At 47.7% G+C, this 26,738-nt stretch overlaps 1 protein-coding gene across 4 annotated transcripts in view; it reads left to right on the plus strand.

The window, feature by feature from the left end:
* The window catches only part of TMEM273 (transmembrane protein 273), a 38,511-nt gene continuing 11,773 nt past the window's right edge, over positions 1–26,738 (plus strand). For 2 of the 4 annotated variants that reach the window (XM_035267700.3, XM_017978915.4), the window contains exons 1-4: positions 1–84; positions 24,007–24,060; positions 24,974–25,114; positions 26,196–26,226. In XM_035267700.3, the coding sequence (XP_035123591.1) occupies positions 42–84; positions 24,007–24,060; positions 24,974–25,114; positions 26,196–26,226 (269 nt within the window). In that variant the 5' untranslated portion in view covers positions 1–41. The remainder of the gene's footprint in view (positions 85–24,006; positions 24,061–24,973; positions 25,115–26,195; positions 26,227–26,738) is intronic. The other 2 variants (XM_035267698.3, XM_035267703.3) reach the window with 1 other exon arrangement.

The raw sequence follows: 26,738 nt of genomic DNA on the forward strand, positions 1-26,738 counted from the left end.
ATTGTGCCTGGCCTGCCAGGAGACAGGAGCAGAGCGCCAGCATGGACTCTGGAGTCAGCATGCTGAGGATCCTCTTCCTCCTGGGTAAGTGGCAACTGTGGGGGTCTCTGGTCTGGGGGAGCCCCAGTGGGCAGGCAACTGGGGGAGCCTTAGCCCACTGGGGCTTGATCCCTAAAGCATAACTCTGTCCCTTTACACAGATGGCTTCTCTCACTTTGACCTAGTAGTGAGCAATGCTCTTGTTTATCTCACTCCTGCTGCAACTTACAAATGCTTCTGGGCTAAATGAGAATAGGAACTGTCATAGCAGACGGAGCTTCAGGCTTGGTATCTAGAAAAATCTGGGTGTAAACGTTGGCTTCATTGCTAATAAACTAGAATAAGCCTCTGAAACTCTCTGAGTACAACTTTCCGAACTAACAAGATGAGAGATAATCATGTTTACTTTTTGCGATTGTGAGAGAATTAAGTTAAATTTAATTAAGTCAAATCAAAATACTGACTTAGGGTGAGAACACATAGGTATGTAGATGCTGCCATACAGTTAACGGTAAATCGGGATTCTCATGCAGTGAAGCAGACTCTGCTATTCAGAGGTATCTTGTTTTTAAAAATTATTGCTAATGCATTCACTGAAAGAAGGAAGAAAGGAGAGAGGCAAAGACTAATAAAAAAGTAGGGCCAAATGAAGAGGGAGAAATATAAAGTCAGAGAAGCAGACAGAGAGGAAGAAACTCAGACACACACACACACACACACACACACACACACACACACAGAGACATACAGAGATGGTTAGAAATACGCATACATGGAGACAGACAGAGATGGAGAGAGATGTGTGCCCTTACACAGTTTCCTCTGACATCAACTGTTGTTTCCTAAACAGGCAGCATATGTCCCTTATATATGCAAAGACATTCTTTCCCAGAACTTGCACTGTGCCAAGACTCAACGGTAAGCAGTCTGTCTCCAGATAAAATCTTGTGTCTCCAGAACAATAGGTTGTATCCTGAATGTGGGGAAAGTTGGTCTTGTGGGCGGGTTTCCATCTGAAGTCTGCACTAAGCAGGGGATAGCAAAGACTTCGGCCTTCAGAAGTTAGCATGTCAGACAGACAGGAAGCCACAATATCCATCAGTTTACATATGGAAATGGGCCCTAGCAGTGACCGTGAGGAGATGGCAGGAACCAGCAAGCAGCAATTAAGAGTGTGCACAGTGGTTAGATGCAGTGTGCCTGACCGGAGATGTGGTGGAAGGTAAGGAAGTTGTAACCCTTGTTTCTCCTTTTGACCTATCTAGATGAACAAATCAGTCTGTCCTGGTAGAAAAAAGGGAAGTTAAATTTAAGAAATCCAATGAAAAATGTGCAACTTATATAAACAGGCAATTCATTGAGGAATTACTGACAAAAACCCTTTAAAATGTCCAGTCTCACAAATAATAAAAGAACTAACAACACCTCGCATTTTTAGTGTGTCTAATGTGTGCCTAATGTGCGTCTAATGTGTGTCTAGTGTGTCTAATGTGTGTGCTCTGCTAAACTTGTTACATGAGTTCATTTGGCCCCCAGAGCAACTCTGTATAATAGATCCACAATTACCTGTGGTTTATGGATAAGGTTTTAATCACTGGACCAAGGCATCGCAGCTCGTTTGTGCTTTCATATACTATTGGTAGAGGTACACAGTGGGTAGGAGGGGTATCCAGCGCTATGTTCATCCTGGTTCTGTTGTTTACCAGCCTGGACAACTGGACAAATAATTAATCCTCTCCATGCTCCGTTTTCTCATCCATAAGTTGGGGACACCACTTATGTAGGACTATTGGGAGAATTAAATCTGTTACCACATTTAAAGCACCTAGCACAGGATCTGATGCGTGGTGAGCAATCACTGTTGGATGTGAGGGGACTCATTTGTTCAATCTCTCCAGAGGGCAATTTGGCAAAATCTGGGTGTCATTGTAAGCAAAATGTAAGATATTCATAACCTTTCACCCAGAAATTCCACCCTCAGGAATATAACCTAATGAGCCCAGCCAAAATATTTCACAGGATGTTATTCAACACTGCTGAAACCATAGTGAAAACCAGAAACAAGTGACTATCAGTAGGAATTTGACTAAATTAATTATGCTTTAATGTATCATTAAATGCATGAAAGACATGAACTGACGTGGGCAAAGCAGAAGTGATGAGGCGATCATTACAAGTTCCGTAGTCATTCGTAGTCATGTTTCGCATGTGTTTACTTACATATCCAAAGACTGACTGGAAAGAAATACAGCAAATGGTTCTTAGTATCCTTTATTCTTCATAGGAAAAGAATTATAGGGCATATTAGTTTCTCTGTATTGGCATTTTTCATGATTACGTATGTTCTTAATTCCGATAAGTAAATGTTTGTGAACAAAACGCAAACATGACAGCCTGTTAAAAGCAAATGAAGAAAACGTTGGGTTCCCCTTTATTGACTGGAGAAAGGGACCTAGAGGACTAGTTAGTGCACTCTACCAGCAGACGGATGCCCGTGAGGGCGAGTGACCAGGCCAGTTACCCAGGGTGTAGGAGAACTGTGTCTCAGGGGCCTTGGGGGGCATGGGGGCACTCTCTGTTCAGTCCCTCTGTGACATTCAGGATCCCAAGAATGACCAGGGGACCATGGGATGAGAAGCAAGGTCACTCTTTCCCATACAGAGTTGGTAGAAAGTTTTTAAAGAAATAGTTTTTGAATATTCTTTAAATATTTTCAAACAGTGAGATTAACGGAACAGACATTTATGTAGCCAACACCCTGAATTACCAAATGTTAACTTTCTCTCTAGTTATGTATTTAAAGGTAGGTAGCTAAATCAATGTATCCATCAGAGAAATAGAACATAAGAAGTGGAGTCTGGCTCTCTTCCTCCTCTTGTTTTCCTCCCTCCCCATAGGGAACAGCACCCCAGGCCTGGCTGTGCTTCCTTCCTGGGTTGCTTTTCAGCTGTTAACAACTTTGGAGGATTCCACCATAGCATAGTTAACACGTTGCATTATCTACCCATTCTGATAATATGGGTCAAATGCACTCATCTCAACTACTCTACAAGCTTCTGCAGAAACACTGTCATTTATCTGTTTATTTATCCATTTCCGTACTTTCAGAATTTAGGTTGTCTCTAACTTGCAGCTTGACGGCGGATGCTTAGATGAGCCCTCTCACCCTACCTCCTGAAACCCACCTGCTGCTGTTTTTCAAGAAGACATTCCTGGAAGGAGAAATGTTGCGTAAATTCTCCTTTTATTGGATATTGCCAAATTGCTCTTGATTGGGGGATGTGGGCATATCTATTTCCTTACATACTCACTAATACTTGATACCGCCTGATTTCTCAATGCTTGACAATTAGAAGGGTATAAAATTTTATCTTGAAGTTTTTATTTTAGTTTGTGTGTCCCTAATTACTACTGAGAATAACTACTTTCTCTACATTATCAGACAGCCCGTTCTCCTTTTCTGTAGATTTCTCATTTTATATACCTTTCTCCCCAGTTATATTTGATTATTGGTCTTTTAGGCAGTATTCTGGATATTAACTATTTGTACATTTCGTGTGTTGCAAGTATCTTCTCTCAGTATGCTGCTTATCTTTTATCTTTGTGGCATCCTTTGCTGTGAGAAGTCTTTCAACACGATGTAATCAAATGCATTGGTCTTTCTCTTTTTGTGTATTTGGTTTTCTGTCTTAAGAAACATTTAAAAAATTATTTTTACTTTAAAGTGGTTGCACTTTTTTATGATTAGGTCTTCAATTTATTTTGAATTATTTTTATTTGCGGCCTAAAGAAAGTATCTAATTTTAATGTTTTCTGTATGGGACATCAGTTGTTGCAATATCATCTATGTAATAATCTTTCCTTTCTTTGCTTTGCAATGATTCTACATTGGACACATATTCTATGTCTATTCTGTACTCATTTAATATGTCTGAACCATTAATGGGCTTCATCTTCTGTGCCACTTTTTGCATCTGTCTCTCTTTGAATCCATGCCACACAACAGTGTGTGTTGTGTGCAAATAAGCAAATAAGCCTTAGCCTTATTTGCTAAGGCTGACTAATCTTGATAGCTTGCAGGTGAAATATCTAATCTTGATAGCTTGCAGGTGAAATATCTACTGCTTGCCATTGTTGCTAGAATCATTGTGGCCCTTAATTCACTTTCTCTTACATGTAACTCTCCTTCCTGGAAAGTGCGATAAAATTTCGCTTCCTGAAAGCTGACCCTGGGCTGGACTGCTGTCAGCACTCCCACGTGGACCCTGTTGCTTTCTCAGCCCCAAAGGCAGTTGCTTTTATTGTAGTTATGCCTGTGTTTGCAGACAAGGAAACTGAGGCACAGAGAGATTAAAGTAGCAGGCGAGTGGCCCAGCTAGGATTCAAACAGGCATTTTGATGCCCAAAAGCTGAATTTTTAGCTCTAAAGCCAATTGCCTCTTAGTCAAGAATAGAAAGGACATCGTGAAAAAACTGAAGTCAATGTTTAACTTTTTTAAAACAATTTTTATTTCAAAAGAATTCAAACTTTCAAGAAAAGTACACGAATAAGAATAGTACAAAGAACACCCATATGACTGCCTATTTTATTTATTTATTTTATTTTTTATTTTTTTAATTTTTTATTGGATTTTAGGTTTTGGGGTACATGATCAGAGCATGCAAGACAGTTGCGTAGGTACACACATGGCAGTGTGCTTTGCTTTCCTTCTCCCCTTCACCCACATTTTGCATTTCTCCCCAGGCTATCCCTCCCCCCTCCCCCTCCCACTGGCCCTCCCCTTTTCCCCCCCAATAGACCCCAGTGTGTAGTACTCCCCTTTCTGTGTCCATGTGTTCTCATTTTTCATCACCCACCTATGAGTGAGAATATGCGGTGTTTCATTTTCTGTTCTTGTGTCAGTTTGCTGAGGATGACGTTCTCCAGATTCATCCATGTCCCTACAAACGACACGAACTCATCATTTCTGATTGCTGCATAATATTCCATGGTGTATATGTGCCACATTTTTCCAATCCAGTCTATTATCAATGGGCATTTGGGTTGATTCCAGGTCTTTGCTATTGTAAACAGTGCTGCAATGAACATTCGTGTACATGTGTCCTTATAGTAGAACGATTTATAGTCTTTTGGATATATACCCAGTAATGGGATTGCTGGGTCAAATGGAATTTCTATTTCTAAGGCCTTGAGGAATCGCCACACTGTCTTCCACAATGGTTGAACTAATTTACACTCCCACCAACAGTGTAAAAGTGTTCCTTTTTCTCCACATCCTCTCCAGCATCTGTTGTCTCCAGATTTTTTAATGATCGCCATTCTAACTGGCGTGAGATGGTGTCTCAATGTGGTTTTGATTTGCATCTCTCTGATGACCAGTGACGATGAGCATTTTTTCATATGATTGTTGGCCTCATATATGTCTTCTTTTGTAAAGTGTCTGTTCATATCCTTTGCCCACTTTTGAATGGGCTTGTTTGTTTTTTTTTCCTGTAAATCCGTTTGAGTTCTTTGTAAATTCTGGATATCAGCCCTTTGTCAGATGGGTAAACTGCAAAAATTTTTTCCCATTCTGTTGGTTGCCGATCCACTCTAGTGACTGTTTCTCTTGCCGTGCAGAAGCTGTGGAGTTTGATTAGTTCCCAATTGTCTATTTTGGCTTTTATTGCCAATGCTTTTGGTGTTTTGTTCATGAAGTCCTTGCCTACTCCTATGTCCTGGATAGTTTTGCCTAGATTTCCTTCTAGGGTTTTTATCGTGCCAGGTATGACTGCCTATTTTAAATAATTTATCTTATTTGCTTGATTATTTATTGCCTCTCTCTCTCTCTCTCTCTCTGTCTACACACACACACACACACACACACACACACACAGACACACAGACACACACACACACACACACACACAATTTATTTCCTGAAACAATTGAGGGTAAATTGTGTATACCATGGGGTTTCTTTTAACCCTTAAATACATCAATGTTTCTTTCTTTTGTTTTGTTTTCTTTTTCTTTTCTTTTGAGACGGAGTTTCGCTCTTGTTGCCCAGGCAGGAATACAATGGTGCGATCTTGGCTCACTTGCAACCTCCACCTCCGGGTTCAAGCGATTTTCCTGCCTCAGCCTCCTGAGTAGCTGGGATTACAGGCATGCACCACCATGCCCAGCTAATTTTGTATTTTTAGTAGAGATGAGGTCTCTCCGTGTTGGTCAGGCTGGTCTCAAACTCCCGACCTCAAGTGATCTGCCCGCCTTGGCCTCCCAAAGTACAGGCGTGAGCCATTGTGCCCGGCTTTAGTGTATATTTCTTAAGAATAGAGATACCCTCTTATATACTACAGTATAATCATCAACTTCAGGATATTTATCATATTTTAATATTTTCAATGGACCCAATAATGTCCCCTACAGCCTTGGTTTTGCCTCCAGACCAGGACAGAATCTAGGACAGGTATGGCTTGGGGTGACCAACTGTGTCACATTAGCCTTCCTTAATGTGGTACCTCCCCCCAGCCTTTGTTTGTCCTTCATCATAAAGATATTTCTGAAGCATGTGGCTCTCCCTCCCCACCTTTTTTCCTCACAGAACATTCCTCATCTTGGGGTTTGCATGTTATCCACTGGTGATTTGATTCATGTTATCCATTCCCTTCCGGAAGACTGCGTAGCCAATGCTGCCATTTTCAGGGGTCCACACTTGGGGCATCGGATGCCTGAGGAAGGCTGATATATTGTTGCCACAACGATAAAAAATCTTACAGCTAGGTTTTGGATTATGGTTCTCACAATTCTAAATAAATTGTTTGCTACATAAATATCAACCTATCAATATTTTTAAATTTTGCTAAAAAATTGACCTAAGACTAGCTATTGAAAATATCTGGTGAAATTTCTAGGCATTTTATTAGAGGTCTGCATCTTCCTTTTAAAAAAAACCTGCCATATAAAATATTCCTATGGACTCTAATTCCAACCACAATGTAAGCCATCTATCTCCGTTTTAGTTCTGTTGGAAAGCATGTGCTGAAATCCATGCATTATTATAATCATGATAATAAGAGAAATACAATATCACTTTAATTACATTCCAGGGCCTAAAACATTCTTCATTGAAGGAGCCAGAGTTATTGAAGAGAACAGAGTCTTTTTTTCCTCCCTTAATTTATAATGAAAAGATGGCAGAGGCTGGGGTAAAGAGAATTAAATTCGTTTTTATCTTACAAGTCAAAGTCATCACTTTATTCCTTGGGTCTTAGTCCCTGAGATCTTTATAAAAATCTTTCCTGACAGCTTTCCCCTGTTCCAAGTTCCTGCCAAGACAATGTTTCAGAATCACGTGGTGTGTGAATTTCAGTGAGGAAGAATCCTTGGTGTATTCGTTTTCTTTTGCTGCATAACAAATCTCCACAAATGTAACAACAGAAAACAAATACCCCAGGGTCTCTTGCAAGTCAGCAGAAGGTAAAGGAAGAGGCTGAGAACTCAGGTGGCAAGAGACATTTCCTGATAAGGCAAGAATTCCCCTAATGACTTTTGCCCTTTTTCTAAATGAATTGCTTGCTTTTTTCTTTTACTGTTGAATTTTAAGAGCTCTTTATATACTCTAGATATGAGTCTTTTATCAAATATGTGACTTGCAAATATTTTCTTAGTCTACAGTTTGTCTTTTAATTCTCTTAACAGGATGTTTTATGGAACAAAAATGTTTAATTTTAACTGCCTAACTAATTAATCTGTTTTTTTCAAGGACTGTGCTTTTGACAGCATGTCTGAGAAGTTTGCACAAAACCCTATGTTCCCAAGATTTTCTCCTAAAATTTACACAGTTTTATGTTTTATATTGAAATCTATGATCCATTTTTAGTTATTTTTTGGATAAAGTATGAATTTAACAGAGGGAATTTCTTTAACCTATGGATATCTAATTGCTCCAGCACCATCATTTGAAAAAATGATCCTGCCTATACTGAACATATTTTGCTCCCTTGTCAAAAATCAGTGAGTAATACTCTGGTGGGGCTAACTTGGGGTTCTCTTTTCCTTTCCGTTGATGTGTCTGTCCCTCTGCCAGTCCCACACAGTCTTGATTTCTATAAATATATGAAGTCTCAAGGCAGTAGAGTGATTCATTCTACTTTATTCTTCGTTTTCAAAAAAAAAAGTTTAGAAATTGCCTTTCCTTTACCTTTCCATGTAAATTTTAAAATGATCTTTTGCACATCTACAAAAACAGTCTTGATGGGCTTTTGATAGGAATTGCATTAAACTTATAGATCAATTTGGGGAGATTTGACATCTTTATCATGTTGTTTTTTTCCATAAACTCGGTATGTGTCTTCATTTATTAAGATCCTTTTTAATTTTTTTCTTCAATGTGCTATTAGACTCACACCTATATAATTTTTGAGTGATCGTAAGTTGTGTTGTATTTAAAGTATTTCTTTTCTTTTTTTTAACCTTTTTCAAATTGCATTTTAGGTTTTGGGGTACATGTGAAGAACGTGTAAGATTGTTGCATAGGTATACACATGGCAGTGTGGTTTGCTGCCTTCCTCCCCATCACCTATATCTGGCATTTCTCCCCATATTATTCCTCCCCAACTCCCCACCCACTGTTGTCCCTCCACTTTTTCCACCCCCCACTGACCCCAGTGTGTGATGCTCCCCTCCTGTGTCCATGTGTTCTCATTGTTCAACACCCACCTATGAGTGAGAACATGCGGTGCTTGATTTTCTGATCTTGTGTCAGTTTTCTGAGAATGATGGTTTTTAGGTTCATCCATGTCACTAGAAAGGACATGGGCTCATCATTTTTTATGGCTGCATAGTATTCCATGGTGTATATGTACCACATTTTCCTGTCCAGTCTATCATCAATGGGCATTTGGGTTGGTTCCAAGTCTTTGATATTGTAGACAGTGCCACAATGAACATTTGTGTGCATGCGTCCTTATAATAGAATGATTCATAATCCTCTGGATATATACCCAATAATGGGATATATACCCTCTGGATCAAATGGAATTTCTATTTCTAGGTCCTTGAGGAATCATCACCCTGTCTTCCACAATGGTTGAACTAATTTCCACTCCCACCAACAGTATAAAAGTGTTCCTATTTCTCCACTTTCTCTCCAGCATCTCTTGTCTCCAGATTTTTTAATGATCACCATTCTAACTGGCATGAGATGGTATCTCAATGTAGTTTTGATTCACATTTCTCTAATGACCAGTGATGATGAGCATTTTTTCATATGTTTGTTGGCCTCATATATGTCTTCTTTTGAAAAGTGTCTGTTCATATCCTTTGCCCACTTTTGAATAGGCTTGTTTGTTTTTTCTTGTAAATCTGTTTTAGTTCTTTGTAGATTCTGGATATTAGCCCTTTGTCAGATGGGTAGATTGCAAAATTTTTCCCATTCTGTTAGTTGCCAATTCACTCTAATGACTGTTTCTTTTGCCGTGCAGAAGCTGTAGAGTTTGATTAGGTCCCATTTGTCTATTTTGGCTTTCATTGCCAATGCTTTTGGCATTTTAGCCATGAAGTCCTTGCCTATGTCAATGTCCTGAATGGTTTTGCCTAGATTTTCTTCTAGGGTTTTTATGGTGTTAGGTCTTATGTTTAAGTCTTTAATCCATCTGGAGTTAATTTTAGTGTAAGGTGTCAGGAAGGGGTACAGTTTCTGCTTTCTGCACATGGCTAGCCAGTTTTCCCAACACCATTTATTAAACAGGGACTCCTTTCCCTGTTGCTTGTTTTTGTCAGGTTTGTCAAAGATCAGATGGTTGTAGATGTGTGGTGGTGCCTCCGAGGCCTCTGTTCTGTTTTATTGGTCTGTATCTCTGTTTTGGTACCAGTACTATGCTGTTTTGATTACTGTAGCCTTATAGTATACTTTGAAGTCCAGTAGTGTGATGCCTCCAGCTTTGTTCTTTTTGCTTAGAATTGACTTGGCTATGCGGGCTTTCTTTTGGTTCCATATGAAGTTTAAGGTGGTTCTTTCCAGTTCTGTGAAGAAGGTCATTGGTAGCTTGATGGGGATAGTGTTGAATCTGTAAATTACTTTGGGCAGTATGGCCATTTTCACGATATTGATTCTTCCTAACCATGAACATGGAATGTTTCGCCATCTGTTTGTGTCCTCTCTTATTTCGTTGAGCAGTGGTTTGTAGTTCTCCTTGAAGAGGTCCTTTACATCCTTTGTTAATCGTATTCTTAGGTATTTTATTCTCTTCGTAGCAATTGTGAATGGCAGTTTGTTCTTGATTTGGCTCTCTTTAAGTCTGTTATTGGTGTATAGGAATGCTTGTGATTTTTGCACATTGATTTTGTATCCTGAGACTTTGTTGAAGTTGCTTATCAGTTTCAGGAGATTTTGGGTTGAGACAATGGGGTCTTCTAAATATACAATCATGTCATCTGCAAATAGGGACAATTTGGCTTCCTCCTTTCCTAATTGAATACCCTTTATTTCTTTTTCTTGCCTGATTGCTCTGGCTAGAACTTCCAATACTATATTGAATAGGAGTGGTGAGAGAGGACATTCCTGTCTAGTGCCAGATTTCAAAGGGAATGTTTCCAGTTTTTGCCCATTCAGTATGATATTGGCTGTGGGGTTTGTCATAAATACAAATTTTTATTATTTTGAGATTCGTTCCATCATTACCTAGTTTATTGAGGGTTTTTAGCATAAAGGGCTGTTGAATTTTGCCAAAGGCCTTCCCTGCATCTATTGAGATAATCATGTGGTTTTTGTCTTTGGTTCTGTTTATGTGGTGAATTACATTTATCATTTAAAGTATTTCTTTCTGTGTATAATTGTCAGCCTATGGAAACACCATTGATTTGCATACGTTAATCTTATTATATTCCACCACCTTGCTGAACTCACGTATTCTGAAGATACTTATTTTTTAGAGCCCTTGAGATTTTCTATGTTGACAGTCATGTTCTCTGCAAATAGGGTTGGTCTTCTCGCTTCCTTCCTGAACGGTATGCCTGTATTTCCTCTCCTTGCCTTGCTATGCTGACAAGAACGTTAATACTAGGTTGAACAGGTGTGGTGATGACAGATATCCTTGCTTTGTTCCTGATCTTAGTAGGAAAGTATTTTGTTTCTCACCATGACGTTTGATTTTAGCTGTTGGTGCTTTTGTAGATATTCTTTGTGAAGTTCAGGACATTTCACAATTGCTCATGGAAGCATTTTTATAGTTAGTTTGACATCTCTAGCAGATAACTCTAACTCTGTCATCTAGGTGATTGCATCTTTTGATTTTTTTTCTCATTCAAATAGAGATTGTCTTGGTTCTTGCTATGACAAATGATTTTCCATTGAAACTTGAACATTTTGGGTTTGATGTTATGAAACTCTGAATCTTACTGAAATCTTCAATTTTAACAGGCCTCCTTAGATATCATTCTGTCAGGAGTAAACAACATTTCCTCATGATTGCTGGATGGGTGGAGCTTGACATCCTCTTTGGCCCCCACTGACACCTGGTGGGAGAAGGGCTTCGTGTTACTATGGGGTGGGGTGCCGTGCAGGCTCCCCTTTTGGCCCTCACCTATAGCAACCTGCTGGGAATGCCCAGGCTCATCACTGCTCTCCATGTGTCCCCTGCTGACACTGTAGGGTGGGGTAACCTTGTGGCTGCTGGGCAGTGGAGGGCATCTTGACCTTTTCCTATCAGGAAGGGCGAGAGGAACCTTGTCACTGCCAGGAAGGGGTAGACCCGCAGGATCTGACATGCCCTCCACTGATACCACTGGGGGTGGGGACATTTTCACATGTTGGGCATAAAGGTCTCTCTTCCCCATGTAGCCCTCTGATACCACCCTTGTTGGGGACTGGGGGTTCCTTGTAACTAACTGGTGAGAATGGAAGTCCAGGTCTTCTCTGGGCCTCTGTTGGTGAGGGTGGGGCTCGGGGTGGGGCAGTTTTTTCTGTGCTGTTTGACTGCTGTGGAGTGGTGATTGCCTAAAAGTCTTGTCTTCCTAGGCTACACCTTTCCCAGTCTTTGGTTCAAGGGAACTGGCTTTTCTTGGGGCTTCTGTGTCTGTGCCCATTGGCGTTATAGGGTTGCCAGCTTTCCGGTTCCCATTTGGGATATCTGAGGCAAAAAGAAAATTTGGTAATTCACTGCCCTGTTATTCTTGGGCTCCCAAGGTCCTAGCCAGTCTGCCTTCTTCTCTTCACTTTTTCGGGTCTTCTTATATTTACTATTTAGGGGTTTTAGCTGTACTTAGTGAGAGGAATAGGGAAAAGTAAACCTATTTCATCTTTCCAGAAATATAAGTCTGAAATGAGTTCTAAGTGCCTGGGGAATGGCTGATTTGAAGTAATGCTCTTTGGGGAGGGGCCCTGGGCTGGCAAACCTCCCTCAGACACACAGCCCTGATCCTAGAGGCCCCTGAAGGGGTCTGCCCTATGGGGTGAAGGAAGGAGTGGGGACGGGGGCAGGGTGCCTGCTTGGGAGCCCCATCCTCAATCCCTGATGTGAGTTACAGCTGGGCGGCTGCAAAGCCCAGCCCACCAGGCCGACACACACTCAGCAGGTCTTTGCTCTAGCTCCCAAATGAAGCCATCTCCATTTCCTCTTTAAAGTCACTATAAGCATTGTTGTGGCACGCAGACCCTCATTTATCCATCACAATTGCTTGAACTGCTCCTTTTATTAAATTTGATTCCATGAATAACTGGCTAATGGTTCTCAGTGAGATGGACTGGGCTCACTCTCCCTTGATTGTCTGAGCGAAGCAGTTGGTCAGCCGGGGAACTCCTGCCTGGACCCGGCTGCAGCCAGCTCAGAGTCCTGCTCACACCTTTGCAGACTCTCTGGCCATGTCATCAAGAAGTCGCTCTTCAGGGTAAGAGGTGAAGGACCTGCAGCTGGATCCGTAGGCTGTCTTAGAGGACTGGGACACACAGACACCAGAGCTTTCTCTTTGATTAAGCAAATACTGATTTTCATCAGATTCTACTGGGACATAAAGATAAGTAAGTCAGGCTCTGACATGAGGAGTTGACCATGGGGGACAGTTGCAATGCAGTGTGTTAAATACTGAGATGAAGAAAGTGCAGAAGAAAAAGGAGAAGTGTTTGAACCAAGCTAGCCTATCCAGGAAGGCTTCCTGGAGGAGGAGTCTTATTGAATGCAAATTGCTTACATCTCTGCCTGGGTGAAATCCTTCAGCAGCTTCCCATTGCTGACAGCCCATGCTCAAGTGTTTACTATGTCACTGGCCTCCCAACCCTGTCACCAGCTGTCCCCTGTTGTTTCTGCTCCCTGGTCTCAGGGAACATCCATCAGGTTACTGTCCAGCCTTCTCATGTGTCGTCTCTTCTGCATGGGATGATGCTGTTCCCCTCCAGGGCCATAGAGATATTCCCACCCCACTCTACTGTCACCACCTTCAGGGCAGAGATCTGGTCTTGCTGGGCCAACACCCTAGAACCTGCTCAGTAATTAGCACTTTTCTGAGTCAATTATTGCCCAAGGTGGACCAGCAGCCCTGAGAGCCAACCTGCAGGAATGGGGCAGGAGGCGTGCCATTCTAAGAAGAGAGGTCAGCCTCTGCTCAGGCCCCTGGCTGGGGCAGCAAGGATTGCAGGGGCTGTGCAAGAGGGGAGCACAAAAGGGGACGTGGGCCAGCAAAAGAGGAGGGCTTGATGAGCCCTGGGAGGATGATGGGCCTCATTCTGCAGGATTTTAAACAGCCTTAGAGGAAGAGGGCCCAGCCACAGTGCCCCAGATGGGATGGAGGCAGGGAGACTTACTAGGAGAAGGCAAATGAATAGTCCAGGAGAGAGAAGGCAGCTGGATTTGTCTCAGGCCACACCAGCAGGGTCATGCTCGCTTCTGAGGCCCCAGGCAACCCACCTCTCACAGCCACTTCCATGGGGGAAGCAATGTGTGGCCTGAGGTCAAGGTGTGTGGCTGAGTAAACTGGTGTCCATCCCAGCTTCTGGCCAGCCCATGCTTAGCCATGCGTAGCCCCACTGGTAGACAGTGTTGGAGAAGCCAGGCCAGGGCTGTGTGGCAACAGCCCTGAGTAGTTGAGCAGACCCCGGCAGGGCTCCCTGAGCTGACCTAAAGCCCTAAAGAACAGAGACGTCTCAAGCTACAGATGAGCCCTGATTGCTGAGTCACATGTGACACATTAAGACACTTTGGTCAATTTGTAATGGCTGTTCACCCTCCATGCTGCTGTGAGACCCTTCCTTGGAGCCAGTGTCAGGCATGTGAGCCTGAAAAGGTCACGCCACTTCCTGGGGCTTTCCTCTGAAAACAGGCCACTGTCCCCAAGAGAGGCCCTTGTCCTGACACCGGCTCTAAGACCCCACATACACACATATACGCAAATGCAAAGACATTTTTCTTTTTTTATCTTGTCAGGAAATGTTTTGAGAGTTCAGCAACCGGGTCATCACTCAGACAAAGAGAGAGGGAAGTGTGTGTGCAAGAGCTCTGTGCAGCTGAAAGTGAGGGCCCGAGTCGGGGAAACCACAGCCTGTGGCTGCTCTGGGAACTAGAGGGGAAGGGAGGAAACACTTTCATTTCAATTTCCAAAAGACCAGATTCTCAGATAACTGCACTTCCTCCCTTCACCTGGTGGTCTCCTTTGGGGACTGAGCATTGCCCAGAACTCTAGGAGGAAAGCCAGGGCTTGGGTAAGGGAACTCGCTGGTGAGGCTGACGGCTCAGGTCCCATCCCTGGTCCTGGAGGGTCTGTGGTTCTGTAGAACCAGGAATGGAGGCCAGGCCTGGCTTCCTTCCACTCCACCCATCTGCCCCTGCTGCCCCTGGGGGCAGGCAGCAGGGCTGCACCTCTTCTTCTGGAAGGGCTCCCTGAGGAGTGGACTGCAGGGTCCTGGGGTCAGGGGGACGGGCTGGACCACGCATAGGACCTGATTTATAACTTGAATATTTAGACCTGTGGCATGCTCTAGGCTCTGCAAATGTCAGGAATTGCCTTAAAAAGCTAACTAGAGTGGAGACGCCTAGCACAGACACTGGTGCCCCGCAGGGCTCAGGAATGGCCTGTCCTGGCAAGGGGATGCCGATGGCTCAGTGTGGCCTTTCTGGGTTTCTAAGCAGCTCTGGTGTAGGCGGTGTGCTACCATTTCCACTGCAGCATCATGGCCCCTTCCCTGTTGTCCAGGACAGCTGTCATCCCACTGCCCTGCTGCCTGGACACGTGCTCCCCTTGGTCAGGTCCCTCAGGACTCTGGAGCAATGCTTCCCAGAGGCTGAAGAGCACAGTATGAATATTGCATGAATAATAATAACCCCACCACTTAGCGGTTATGCAACGCTTTCCTCTTCCACAATACTTTAGCATCATTAATTAGTTATTCTGCACTGCTTCCAGCCTCCCTGCTTTCCTGCAAGGCATGCCCTGAGAGTTGCTCCTGCACACAGGCCTGGCCTGGCCTGAAACACCAACATCAAGTGGTCGGGCCCTTCTTCCCTGGGATCGTGCAGGCTTTGGGAGGCCTTGGCTTGGCCACTTCTCAAAATAGCAGAGACTTGTGCCCTTGCTGGGGAGTATCACCTTCTTTCTGACCTGAGCACATCTATTCAGAGCACCTCCCAGTATGCTCAGCTCCCCACTTCACCCACGGCCCCTAGGAAAGTGGCTGACGCCCATCTCAGGTGGTGGTGTGCTTGCTTGTGGAAGAGCAGCTGCTGCCTGCCTGTCACTCTGCTCACACACTGTTTCCGGGAACTTGCCCAGACATGCTCTGAGTGCAGGGGGGCCACTGAGCTGGCAGCCATGTCATGTCTGATCCAAGGCCACTGGCTGAGCCATGGGTGTCAGAATGGGGACTCAGATCTCCTGGTTCCAAATATCTTCCCCTCCCACCCACCATGGGATCATGGTGAGGTTTCAGACACCCACAGAGAGGCTGGAAGGTAGGCAAGCCCTTTCCCCAGTGACGAGGGTCGGCCAGGTGTCCAGTTCTGGGGCTTCTGGTCTGGCCCTCCCTGGACATCACTGTCTAACCAACCATGACAGCCTCAAGCTCCTCCTTGTTCCAGAACCCCCTGTCTCCCCCAAGACTTCAGCAGCCACTTCCCAGGTGTGACTCAGTGCTCACATGCATCACCATTCCTGGTAAGAATGGACTTGGGACACCCGGGGGGCCCTGCCCCCTCGGAATCGCTCCTAGCCCTGGTTCAGGCTCAGGCCAGCTCCCTGCCTCCACCCCTCCATTAGCCTGAAAAGGTATTGATCAGTTTGGCTTCTTTGAGCTGAGTGTTTTAATCCCACTGTGTGAATCTTTAAGAATTAATTAGCAAAGATTGCTCAAGAAAAACAAACTGGGCACCAGTTTTGATACCTCCTGGTCACCCACTGTTATTGTTTCCCTCTTAATTATGATGCTATTTCTGGAAGCTAGAGACGAGCTCCCTGGTGCATCTGAGCCTGGGGTGAAGTCTGCGTCTTCCCAGTGGCCCTCCGTGGCCTCCTGCTTCTAGTTCCTGCCCAGGGTGGCATGGGGCAAGGAGAAATGGCACAGAGGCATTGCAGCAGGCAAGACATGAGTGGCCAAGCCCTCCCCACTACTGGAGGCAGAGTGGCCACAGGATTCTCCCCTCTGCTTGTCTTAAAACCTTACCTGTCCATAGTGCCAGCCACATCTTTGACTCTCCAGCCCTTGAATCACCTGGCCTCTGCTTGTACCTTGTCCTCTGTCTGGTCACATTTCCTGTCTGGACATCCTCCATTCCAATCCCTGCCATCACCTCATTGAGACTTTATTAGCTCCAACTGGTCCTTTCGTTTTTCATTTAAATAATGATCTCTCCAGGGGAGCTTCTGTGATACCCCCAGGCTGGGTTAGGTGCCTGCCTTGGCCCTCCTGGCTGGCTAATCACTGTGTACTTTTATGCGTTAGCAGGGCCCCCTGTGTGTGGAATTCCTTGCTCACTGCCTGTCTTGCAGAAGCTTTAGTGCCAGGAGCTCAGGGGTGCTGATCTGGGGTTGCCAAGCAGGTGGTTTGTTCTGACTCCATGAGTGCTGTCTTTCTGGGGATGGGAGATCCATGGAAATCAAGGAGCTGTCTAAAGGCTCCCAGATCCCCCAACCCTGCCACTGCTTTGCACTCCTTTTCCTGTGTGTCCCTTTTGCTGGGACCTGTGCAGCTCTGCCAGGTAGGTTTGAGTTCTGCCCTAGCCTAATTCCTTTCACAGAAAGCAAGGACCACAAACAGGCACGGGAGGGGGCAGAAGACATCCTGTTTAGAGTCACGGTCTGATGAGACCGGAGAGTGATTGAGAAAGAGAAATCTCAGGTGGTTCCTGAGCTTGAGATGAAGACTCTGAGGTTTCTGCAAGTCTTGAGCTGGAAGACTTTAGATTCCGGCAGAAGCCAAGCAATGCTGGAAGTAGGAGGACTGTGTAGCCAAGGCCATGCATCTATGCCCCTGTGTGCTGCGTGGGAGAGGGGTGCAGAGGCGCTGTTGCACTTGGGGTTGCACTTCAGTTCCACTTTCCAACAGCCCCAGGGAGGAAGGCTTGAGAAGCGGACCCATTTTTGAGCCCTGAGGCAGGGGCAGGGCCCGCCAGCACCCACACCTGGCAAAGCAGGCTGAATTAGAAAAGTGTACCTTGTGTTCCACTCTGACCCCAGGGTCCACTGACATTGCAGGGAGGCACAGGATAAATGGGCAGAAACGCAATTGTCTCTGGTGTCTTCTATATGTCAGCGTCCTGTATCCCGAATTTCAGATGACAAAAGTGAAGTCCAGGATCAGTCTACAGTGTGAAGCATAGCTGGGCTCTCTCCCTGGACTCTACACGTCTGATCTCTTTTCTGAGCCTCTGGGTGTCACAGTGTAGGCTGGAAGATGGAGCCACCACAATGGCAGCTTCTCATGTACAAGGTCTCAGAGCCACAGGGGCAATGCTATTGGCTGTGTTGTCTCTCTGTGCTTGGCTCCTGAGCCCTGTACCACTCAGGACTTACACTGGCTCTTATCTCTTTAAGCCACTTCTGGTTTAACACTCAGTTCAGACTTCTCCCATCCACCTTTCCCGGCATCCCCCAGGAGAAGAGTCCAGCTTCCCAGGGCTCTCACACATCATTTGCTCTTGGGGAAACAGCCCACCTTGGGTTGTTTGTGGCCTCCATGCCATACAGCAAGCTGCAGACTGGCGCCAACAGTGCAGGGGAGAGGTGTGATGCATGGAAGGGGTGATTCTGGACCGAGGAGAGCAAGGGGGACTTTCAGAGGAGTGGCTTTGATGGATAAGTGAGCACTTTCCACAGGGACGAGGGAAAGGCATTACAGCAAAGAGATTAGCAGCATGTTCAGAAGCCCTGAGGTGAGTGTACTGCATGGCTCAAAGTGGCTCGCAAGCCCCAGTCTGGCCTGTGTGGGGCTGTGCGGCGTGGCTCCTCCTTCATAGCCAGCCTTCTCTGCTCCCATCTCCGGATCTCCAGTCATGCCCTCAGGACCTGTCTCTGAGGTCATTAGGATTCTTCTGATTGCAGATGACAGTTACTGAGCTCAGATAAGAGTTAGAAAAAAGAAGGCATTTCCTTACTGAGGTGACTCAGAAGTCCAGGGAGAAGTGCCTCGGGCACAGCTGGATTCAGAGACTTCAAAGCTTCTTTAGGACTTGGTCTGGGCTCAGCCTTCTTTGGCCGGGTCTTCAGTCTGCAGGCTGCCCGCAGTGGGTAAACTCAGGCCTCCCTAGGCCCCATAGCTCTCAGCTCCAGAAGACATTCTTGCTTCTCAGTTTCCCTCAAGGCCCTGAGTTGGGTCTCACTGGTCTGAATTGGATCATCTGCCCCTCCTGTCGACCAATCACAGTTAACAAAAGAAGAAATATGCTAATTGGTCAGGCAGGGTTCACACATTTCCCAGGAGCCAGCCCTGTGGGAGTCACATGAGTGCCTCCTGGTGTGCTCAGCTCCCCACTTCACCCACGGCCCCTAGGAAAGTGATGGACATCTGTCTCAGGTGGTGGTGTGCTTGCTTGTAGAAGGGTAGCTGCTACCTGTACCTCACTCTGTGCATGCACTTTTTCCAGGGACTTGCCCAGCCATGTTCTGTGTGCAATGGAGTCACTGAGCCGGGAGATGAGTGGTGTCTGGTCCAAGGCCACTGGCTGAACAATGGGTAGCAGAATAGGGACTCAGATCTCCTTGTTCCAAATATCCTTCTCTCCTACCCACCCTGGGGTCATAGTGAGATTTCAGATCCCCACAGAGAGGTCTGAAGGCAGAGCAAGCCCTTTCCCAAGTGAGTAGTGTCAGCTGGGCATCTGGCTGTGGGCGTCTTGTTGCTTAGGGAAAACTGAGGTGCTGGTCAGGGGAGGAAGGCAGGCCATGCAGCAGTGTCTACCCTGCATCCTGTTCCAGCTTGGGAGACTGAGGCTTGGGGGAAGGTGCTGAGCTTTGCCTATGACACTCTCATCATTTCTTCAGTGTAAATCTTGTCTCTTTGGTCACTCTGTGAGCTCCTTCATGGGGAACTAGGGTCTCTGGTTGCTCTTTCATTTCTCCTAGGCACTGGGGCCCTCTGGAACACCTTACAGACTATTTACATGTGTGAGCCCTGTTAGACTAAGGAAGTCTGTCCTAGACATTAGAAGCCACTTCCTCTAGCTGAGAATGTTGGAATTCATGAGATCTAAAGTTAGGAGCCATTCTGCAATATTTAAGTCCCAACATGACTATGGCCAGGCATCATTGACAAACACTTAGGGCAGCTTCTCCCTATTTTTAGTTCAAATACTTATAGAATAGCATCTAGTGCACGCACGCCTACAGGCCCACAACTGGAAATCCCACAGCCTGATTCTGCCCAAATAAGGGTGGCAAAGAGTGCCAGTCCCCCATCAAGGGTGGACCCAACAGGTGGACAGCTGAATGCCAAGGATAGGCTCTCAGCAGGTCAGATTCCAAGTGAGATGGGGCAAGGCTAGGCCATGCCTTCAGCTCTCTCCAAAATAGCTCATCTCAACTTGTGTAGAGCAGCCCTGCCATCTTCCTCCCCAAGACCCGGGGTGGCTGCCCTCTCATGTTTCTGGGGGGACATCAGACAGAGGGCCATCTACTCTTCCAGAGGACTCCTTGCCATTGTTGGGAAAGTCACTTACAGAGCCATCTGTGTGCTGCAGGCCTGAGGTGGGAATGGCTGGAGTGAGGGGCCTGGAGCCCACTATTTTGTCAGGGAGGCACAGGGTACCAGGTCAGGGAGGCATCAGGGAGAAAGCAGAAACTCTAGAATCAAGAGCCTATAGAGTGCCCCCATGCAAGGTAGAAAAAGCTCCTATGGTCAGGGGCTGATCTGACCACACATGGAAGCTATGCAGGTAGAGGCTGTGGAAAGCCCCTGCATCTCAGCAGGACTTCTGAAGGCAGCCCTCTGCCCTCTGCCCTCTGCAGTAGCAAGGGCTGTGTAATCCATGGTGGCAGTCAGATGGAGTCAAGTCAGATTTGGCCAGAACTGTGCCTACTACAGGTTTAGAAGGGTACCTGCCGGTCGGGCGCAGTGGCTCAAGCCTGTAATCCCAGCACTTTGGGAGACCGAGGCAGGTGGATCACAAGGTCAAGAGATCGAAACCATCCTGGTCAACATGGTGAAACCCCATCTCTACTAAAAATACAAAAAAAAAATGTAGCTGGGCATGGTGGTATGTGCCTGTAATCCCAACTACTCAGGAGGCTGAGGCAGGAGAACCACTTGAACCCAGGAGGCGGAGGTTGTGGTGAGCCGAGTACCATTGCACTCCAGCCTGGGTAACAAGAGCGAAACTCCCATCTCAAAAAAAAAAAAAAAAAAAAAAAAAAGAAGGGTGCCTGCCCCACACAGCCACACCTCACCTCCCTAGGACTCTCCTGTGGGTGTCAAGCTCGCTACTCCTTCCTGCATGAGATCCTGGAGAATTCCCACAGAGAAAGTGCGGTGCAGCTCCTGCTGGTCCTCACTGGCTTCCTCCTGGGGTCTCCCACAGATCTAAATGAAGCCAGGGCACTCCGGAGACCCGTGGCTGTGATGTCTATGCAGGCCTGCTAGGACCAGCAGTCCTCCAGCTTCTTTGCAGAGCCAGGGGACATCAGCCAGTCCAGGAGGCCTGCAGGGGGTTTATGGCCCAGGGGGGCCTCCCCAGCTCATGACCCCAGCAGGAGGCAGGGGCAGGGCCGGCCAGGCTGCTGTGCTGAGCACAGACCCTTACCCAAGGGCTTGTGAATGCATGGAGTCAGAGCTCCAAGCACAGGAGGGCTGCATGGAGGGATTTCCCTCTCTGAGGAGGGGAAAGGCTGCCGCCGAGTGGCCACGGGGCTGGCTCGCAGGAAGGGCTGGGCCCTTGCCTGCTTGAGTGCAGAGCTTGGTTCTCTGCCCACATTGGTCTCCCTGCAAGTGAGGGTGGTGGTGGAGTTGGAGGGGCGGTGGGAATTCACTTAGTCCTGATGTCAGTCCCGAGGGAGGAGAGCCTCTTTGGGGCCAGGGATTAGGGGAAGCCTCACAGCTTGCAGGGGACACAGGGTGGGAAATAGAGGATGGTGTCTAAGGAACTGGCCTCTGTGAGGGACTGAGCTGAGCCTCAGCCAGGGGTCCCAGCCATGGAGAGGGGAAGAAGGAGCCGAGGGTTCAGGACAACACATTCGGGGGGTGAAGTCAATGAGGAAGGATGCAGGCCAGCCTGGGAGAATGGCAACTGTGATGCTGCCGGGGAGACCAAGGCCAGGGCTGGGGACTTCTGATGCTAGGACTTTCTCTTCTTCCTCTCTCTTCCCTCCCAGTGAAGGTCTGAGTGGCTCAGGCACAGCTTGAGTGTGTCTCTTGAGTGTCTCTGTGTGTACCTCTGTCTTTCTCACCCTTTCTAACCCGTGTCCTTCCTTCTTCTGTGCTCAGATTTCATCTCAGGCTAGTATGAAGTTTCCATGCTGATGCTGCAGGTGGGAGCAATGCCCACCAAGGGAGGACCGGAGGGGCAACCAAGTAACATGCTAGCATGGCACGGGGAGGGCATGGGGTAAGGCGGAGCTCAGGGACCAGGCCCCACCCGCTGAGGCCCTTACCTCTCCTGTTCGCCTGCCTTCTGCCCAGTAAAGGCAGACAGAGGTCATAGATGTCAAGAAAGGATCCCATCGCAGGAAAGGGTGAGGACGTAGCACACACAGCTCTGAGTTGGGGGCGTCAGTCCGGAAATATGCTGCCACCTACAGCCTTCCATTCGATGCATGCCTTTGCCCTATATCCAGAGCGATGCTCAGCCGAGCTGGAGCAGCAGGATCGATTTAGGGAAATGACGAGATAATGGAATGAAGCTGACTGGGGTTTCAGAGAGCAGACGAAATCAGGGCCATCTTGTGCATGGTGGTGTCTGTGTGTCTGTGTGGTGAACAGATGTGCTCACATGGGGCTTGTGATCTGTGGGAAAGAAAAAAGAGAAGTCATTGAATTTCTAAAAATATCTGTAATTAGAGCAAAGCTGGGAACGCTTGCTTTAGAACAAGCCTGGGGAAGCTTTACTAGTCTACTAAGTTAGGCTGCTAGAAAAATTCTGAACTCTCCTCCCAAAACCCACACAGAGCAAAGCTGTCCCCTGCAGAGCTCCAACCCACCATGCCACTCTAGGCATCACTGAGGGTGGTCAGCAGGCAGGGTTGGGAGGCCGATGTCTTTGCTGTGATGCCTTGTCATACCATCTGATCTTCCCCACTGAAGTCACTTGCTTCCCTCTCCTGCCTTCACCTGGAAGTGTGAACATGAGACTCAGGCTTGGATCTCACCATCTGCCTGTCCCCAGCCCGAGCCCATGCAGCCCCAGGGCTTGACGGTTATGGTGGTGTTTCATCTGTCAGTTCCTGGGATTCACGTTTGCATCTGCAGGCCTTCCTGGGCTCTCAGTGTGGACCTGTCACCTCTCACTTCTCTTGGCCCTTGGGCACATTAGCAAGGCCTCGACACCTCCGTTTTTTGTTTTTTGAATGGCAATAATAACCGTACTTATTTCACAGAGCTGTTGCTGCGAATATTAAATATGTTAATGCCAGCATCACACCCAATGTCTGCCTCAAAGTAAGTGGCCAATGAATGGGCACTTTTCTCTTTAAGGCCCACACCTCTGCAATGCTCTCTAGGGCCCTATTTATGACAGTGTCTCCTGTCTTAAGGTTTCAAGGCCTGGCTAGAAGAGTGAGGGACCCTTACAGCCTGCTCTTCCCTCCCTGCCTCCCACCCTTCCTTCCTTCCTCCCACCCTTCCTTCCTACCTTCCCTCCCTCCCTCCCTCTCTCCCCCTCCCTCCCTCCTTCCTTCCTTCCTCATCTATTAATGCCTCCTGTGGGCTGAGCACTGCATTGAGTGCTGGACACTGTACCATGCAGCCCAGGCTGAGACCATCCAGAAGACACACTGATGTGCTGATATCTGAGAAGCTTTCAGGATGGTGCCTGGTGCCCAGTAGTGCTGTGTTAATGTGTTGCAATATCAACATAGTTAGTTACGGCGGGCGAACACCACAGCTGTGGAGCACACTGGGGTCAGCTCACCCAGGCCTGGGGAGTCAGGGAGGAAGTGGCATGGAGCCAAGACCAGGTAAGGGAGGAGGGGAAGAAGGGGCCAGGCAGAGGGTGTGGCCCCAAGGCAGGAGATGCTCTGGCTGTGTGGGGAATGAGAAGCACCGAAGTCCTGCTGGATTAAGCGGGGCCATGGGAGCTGCAGGGAAGCCTGTGGAGCAGGCTTGGGTCAGAGTGCTGATCTTGGAAACTGTGCTGAACAGCTGACTGAACTGCATTCGGTGCGGATGCATTTCTGGTCTGGGTTTTGAGGGGGCTCTGATGTCTCAGCAAGGCTCCAGGATGCTCCATGGCAATTGGGAGCCCACCTCTGTGCTTCTAGGGGGTACCTGGGGCAGGCTTTCCCAGGACTGTGAGACTGGGTGGCTGGGGCCACAGCGTGCTCTGTTCTAACCAGGCTCTGGGACCTCTTTCTTGCAGACGTAGGAGGAGCTCAAGTGCTGGCAACGGGGAAGCCCCCTGCACCTGAAATCGGTAGGTGGCTGCCCATGCCATTCTGCACACAGGGTTGGGGCAGGAAGGAGCCCCCAGACACACAGGCAGAGGGCTGCCCTGCCGGAATTGGTTCCCTGATGTCAGCACAGGAAAAGGGGCACCCTCAACTCCAGGACCCCCGAGGGGCTGACAGATTTATCCTGGGGACAAAGTCTTGCCTTAGAACTTGTCTACGCAGGGGACGTGAGACCTCAGGGCCACAGATGCGTGGCTCCAGCACCCACAGAGCCCTGTCCTGCAGCTGTGGACCCTGAGAGCAGGCTCTGCTGGGCTCACAGCCCTCGTCGGTGCCTCCCTCCACCTGTGAGCTTCCAGCCTCTCTGTCCTTTAAGCGCCTCATGTGCCAGCCAGGCACAGTCTGCATGCCTCACCCTCTGAGAAGTTTCTGGGAGCCCATGACTCCAGGCCAACCCAGCCTCTCCCATCATGAGCTCCTTTCCTGTCCTCCCCAGCTGACTGCAGGCTCCTCAAAGACCACACAGGCCTCATCCATTCTCCTGCAGTGCTCACCACAGAGCAGGCAATTAACACACACCCAGTAGATGAATGGATGAATTAACTAAGGGATCAGTGAGGAAGGGCTGGAAGGCAGCCAGAGAAGTAAGCTACTCACCATCTGGGGTGGGGGTAGCCGGGTGAGTTTCAGGGAGCCTTGAAAGGTGGGAGCAATTTCCATAGCAGAAGGAACCAGGGATGGTGCTTCGGAAAGAGGGGATGGGGTGCAGGCAGAGGCTGGGAGCAAAGGGGCTCATGGGAGAGTGGAAGGTGAGGCTGGCCTCTGCTGGTGGGAGGTGGTGTGTTACGGGCCACATGCATGCTTTAGACCTCTTCTGGAATGCAGAGGGAACTGCAGGTGACTGAAGCCCATGTTCAATTCCTCCCCACGTTTCAGATTTCAAATATGCCCTCATCGGGACTGCTGTGGGGGTCGCCATATCTGCCGGCTTCCTGGCCCTGAAGATCTACATGATCAGAAGGCACTTGTTTGACGACGACTCTTCCGACCTGAGAAGCCCACCTGGGGGCCTCAGTGGTGAGGGATGCAGTGCTCAGGCCTGGCTCTGCCCCACCAGCAAGACACCCAGGGCCACTCCCTGATGCTGGCTACAGCAAGAACGAACCCATAAGGGCAGAGCCCAAGAAGCTGAAAAGGAAGGCAGTGACGTCTCCGTGTCTCACTATCTTTTTGCCTCTGTTCTCTTTCTTCTGTCTCTTTCTCTCTGTTCCTTTTCTGTCTCTCTATCCCTGTCTCTCTGTCTCTCTCTGTCTCTCTATTCGTGTTCTTTTTCTGTCTCTCTATCCTCGTCTCTCTGTCTTTCTCTGTCTCTTTCCCTCTGTACTTTTCCTTTCAGTTGCTCTTGGTATTCCTGAGAATCATGTTTCCTGGAGAAAGGTGGGAGAGGAACTGAAATTGGTGTCACACAGAAATTTCTGTTCTCTCATCCAAATGATGCAATCAGATGAACCCAGTCTCAGGAGGCAGAGAGGCTGGTCCTAAATGTGTGTGGGAGGTGGGAGGTCCTGTTGACAATGCCTGTGTGGGTCAAGATGCATTTTTTTTTCATAAATTGGGAATGTCCTTCTCAGAACAGTACTGAGTAACCCCTCAGATAGAAACCAAGCTGGCTGACATACACCTTGGCACAGCCCTCCGCCTCCTTGGCACCCGAAATGCAGCATTGATTTGCATCCCTTCTCTCAGGGTGTCACCCCCAAACTCATCCTCTGTTGTATTAGGCAGCTCAGCTCAATGACAGCTCAGTTTTCCACAGGGTGCTTCTGGGGAGGACAGAACCCCACTGTCTTTCTGGAATATGTGATTATGATCTGTGAGGATAAGCAGAAGGGGCTGGTCTGGGCCAGGAGAGGAGGAAGCTTCCCAAAATGCTGGCGTATGCATCACCCGAGGGGCTTAATAGGTCATGGGATTTTGCTTATCCTTTTGTATCTCTATAAATAAGGGGAGGGAACAGCCTCTTCACCACACAGCAGCCAGGCCCCAGATCTCTTACCCGTGAAGGAGAGGATCCAGGAGGGGGAGGTGAAGGCTCAAGGGAACACTCTACCCCTCTCCTCACAGGACCTCCTTCCTAATACCCGCTTTCTCTGTTTAGACACCTACCCGCTAAAGAAGAGAGCCCCAAGGTAAGGCCACTGCCCGCATAGTCAGGGAGGTCATCGTGGTCTCTCCGTCTTGGTCATGCCACTCCCTTGCCTGTCATCCCCAGCCTTCTCTGCACTCTGGCGTGCTTTTGAGGTGACTAGAATACACCCCATGGCCCCCCCTTCCACTTTCTCCTCCTCTAGACCAGTGGGAAGGTGCCTCAAGAGTGAGGGCCACATGATGCGATCGTCAAAGGGAGCAGGGCTCGCCTCTGCACACCCTGGATTAGGTCCAGCCCCACCCCCACTCGGACTCCTTCAGTGCATACCCCACCATTCAGAATGAGGTCTCTAGCCCCTGTCACTTGGGAGGCCGCACATGGTTTGTCCCAGGTTTCCTGGTTTCTCTGCTGGCACCCTGCTTTTCTGTGCAGAGCCCATGTCCTCAGGGACCGTCCTGCCGAGGGACCTTTGCACTTGCTGTTTTCTATCACTGGAATGCTCTTTGCCAGAAAGCTGCAAGCCTCACCCCTCAGTTCCTTCAGATTGCCGCC

This window comes from Callithrix jacchus, chromosome 12, assembly GCF_049354715.1.
Source record: "Callithrix jacchus isolate 240 chromosome 12, calJac240_pri, whole genome shotgun sequence".
NCBI lineage: Eukaryota > Metazoa > Chordata > Mammalia > Primates > Cebidae > Callithrix > Callithrix jacchus.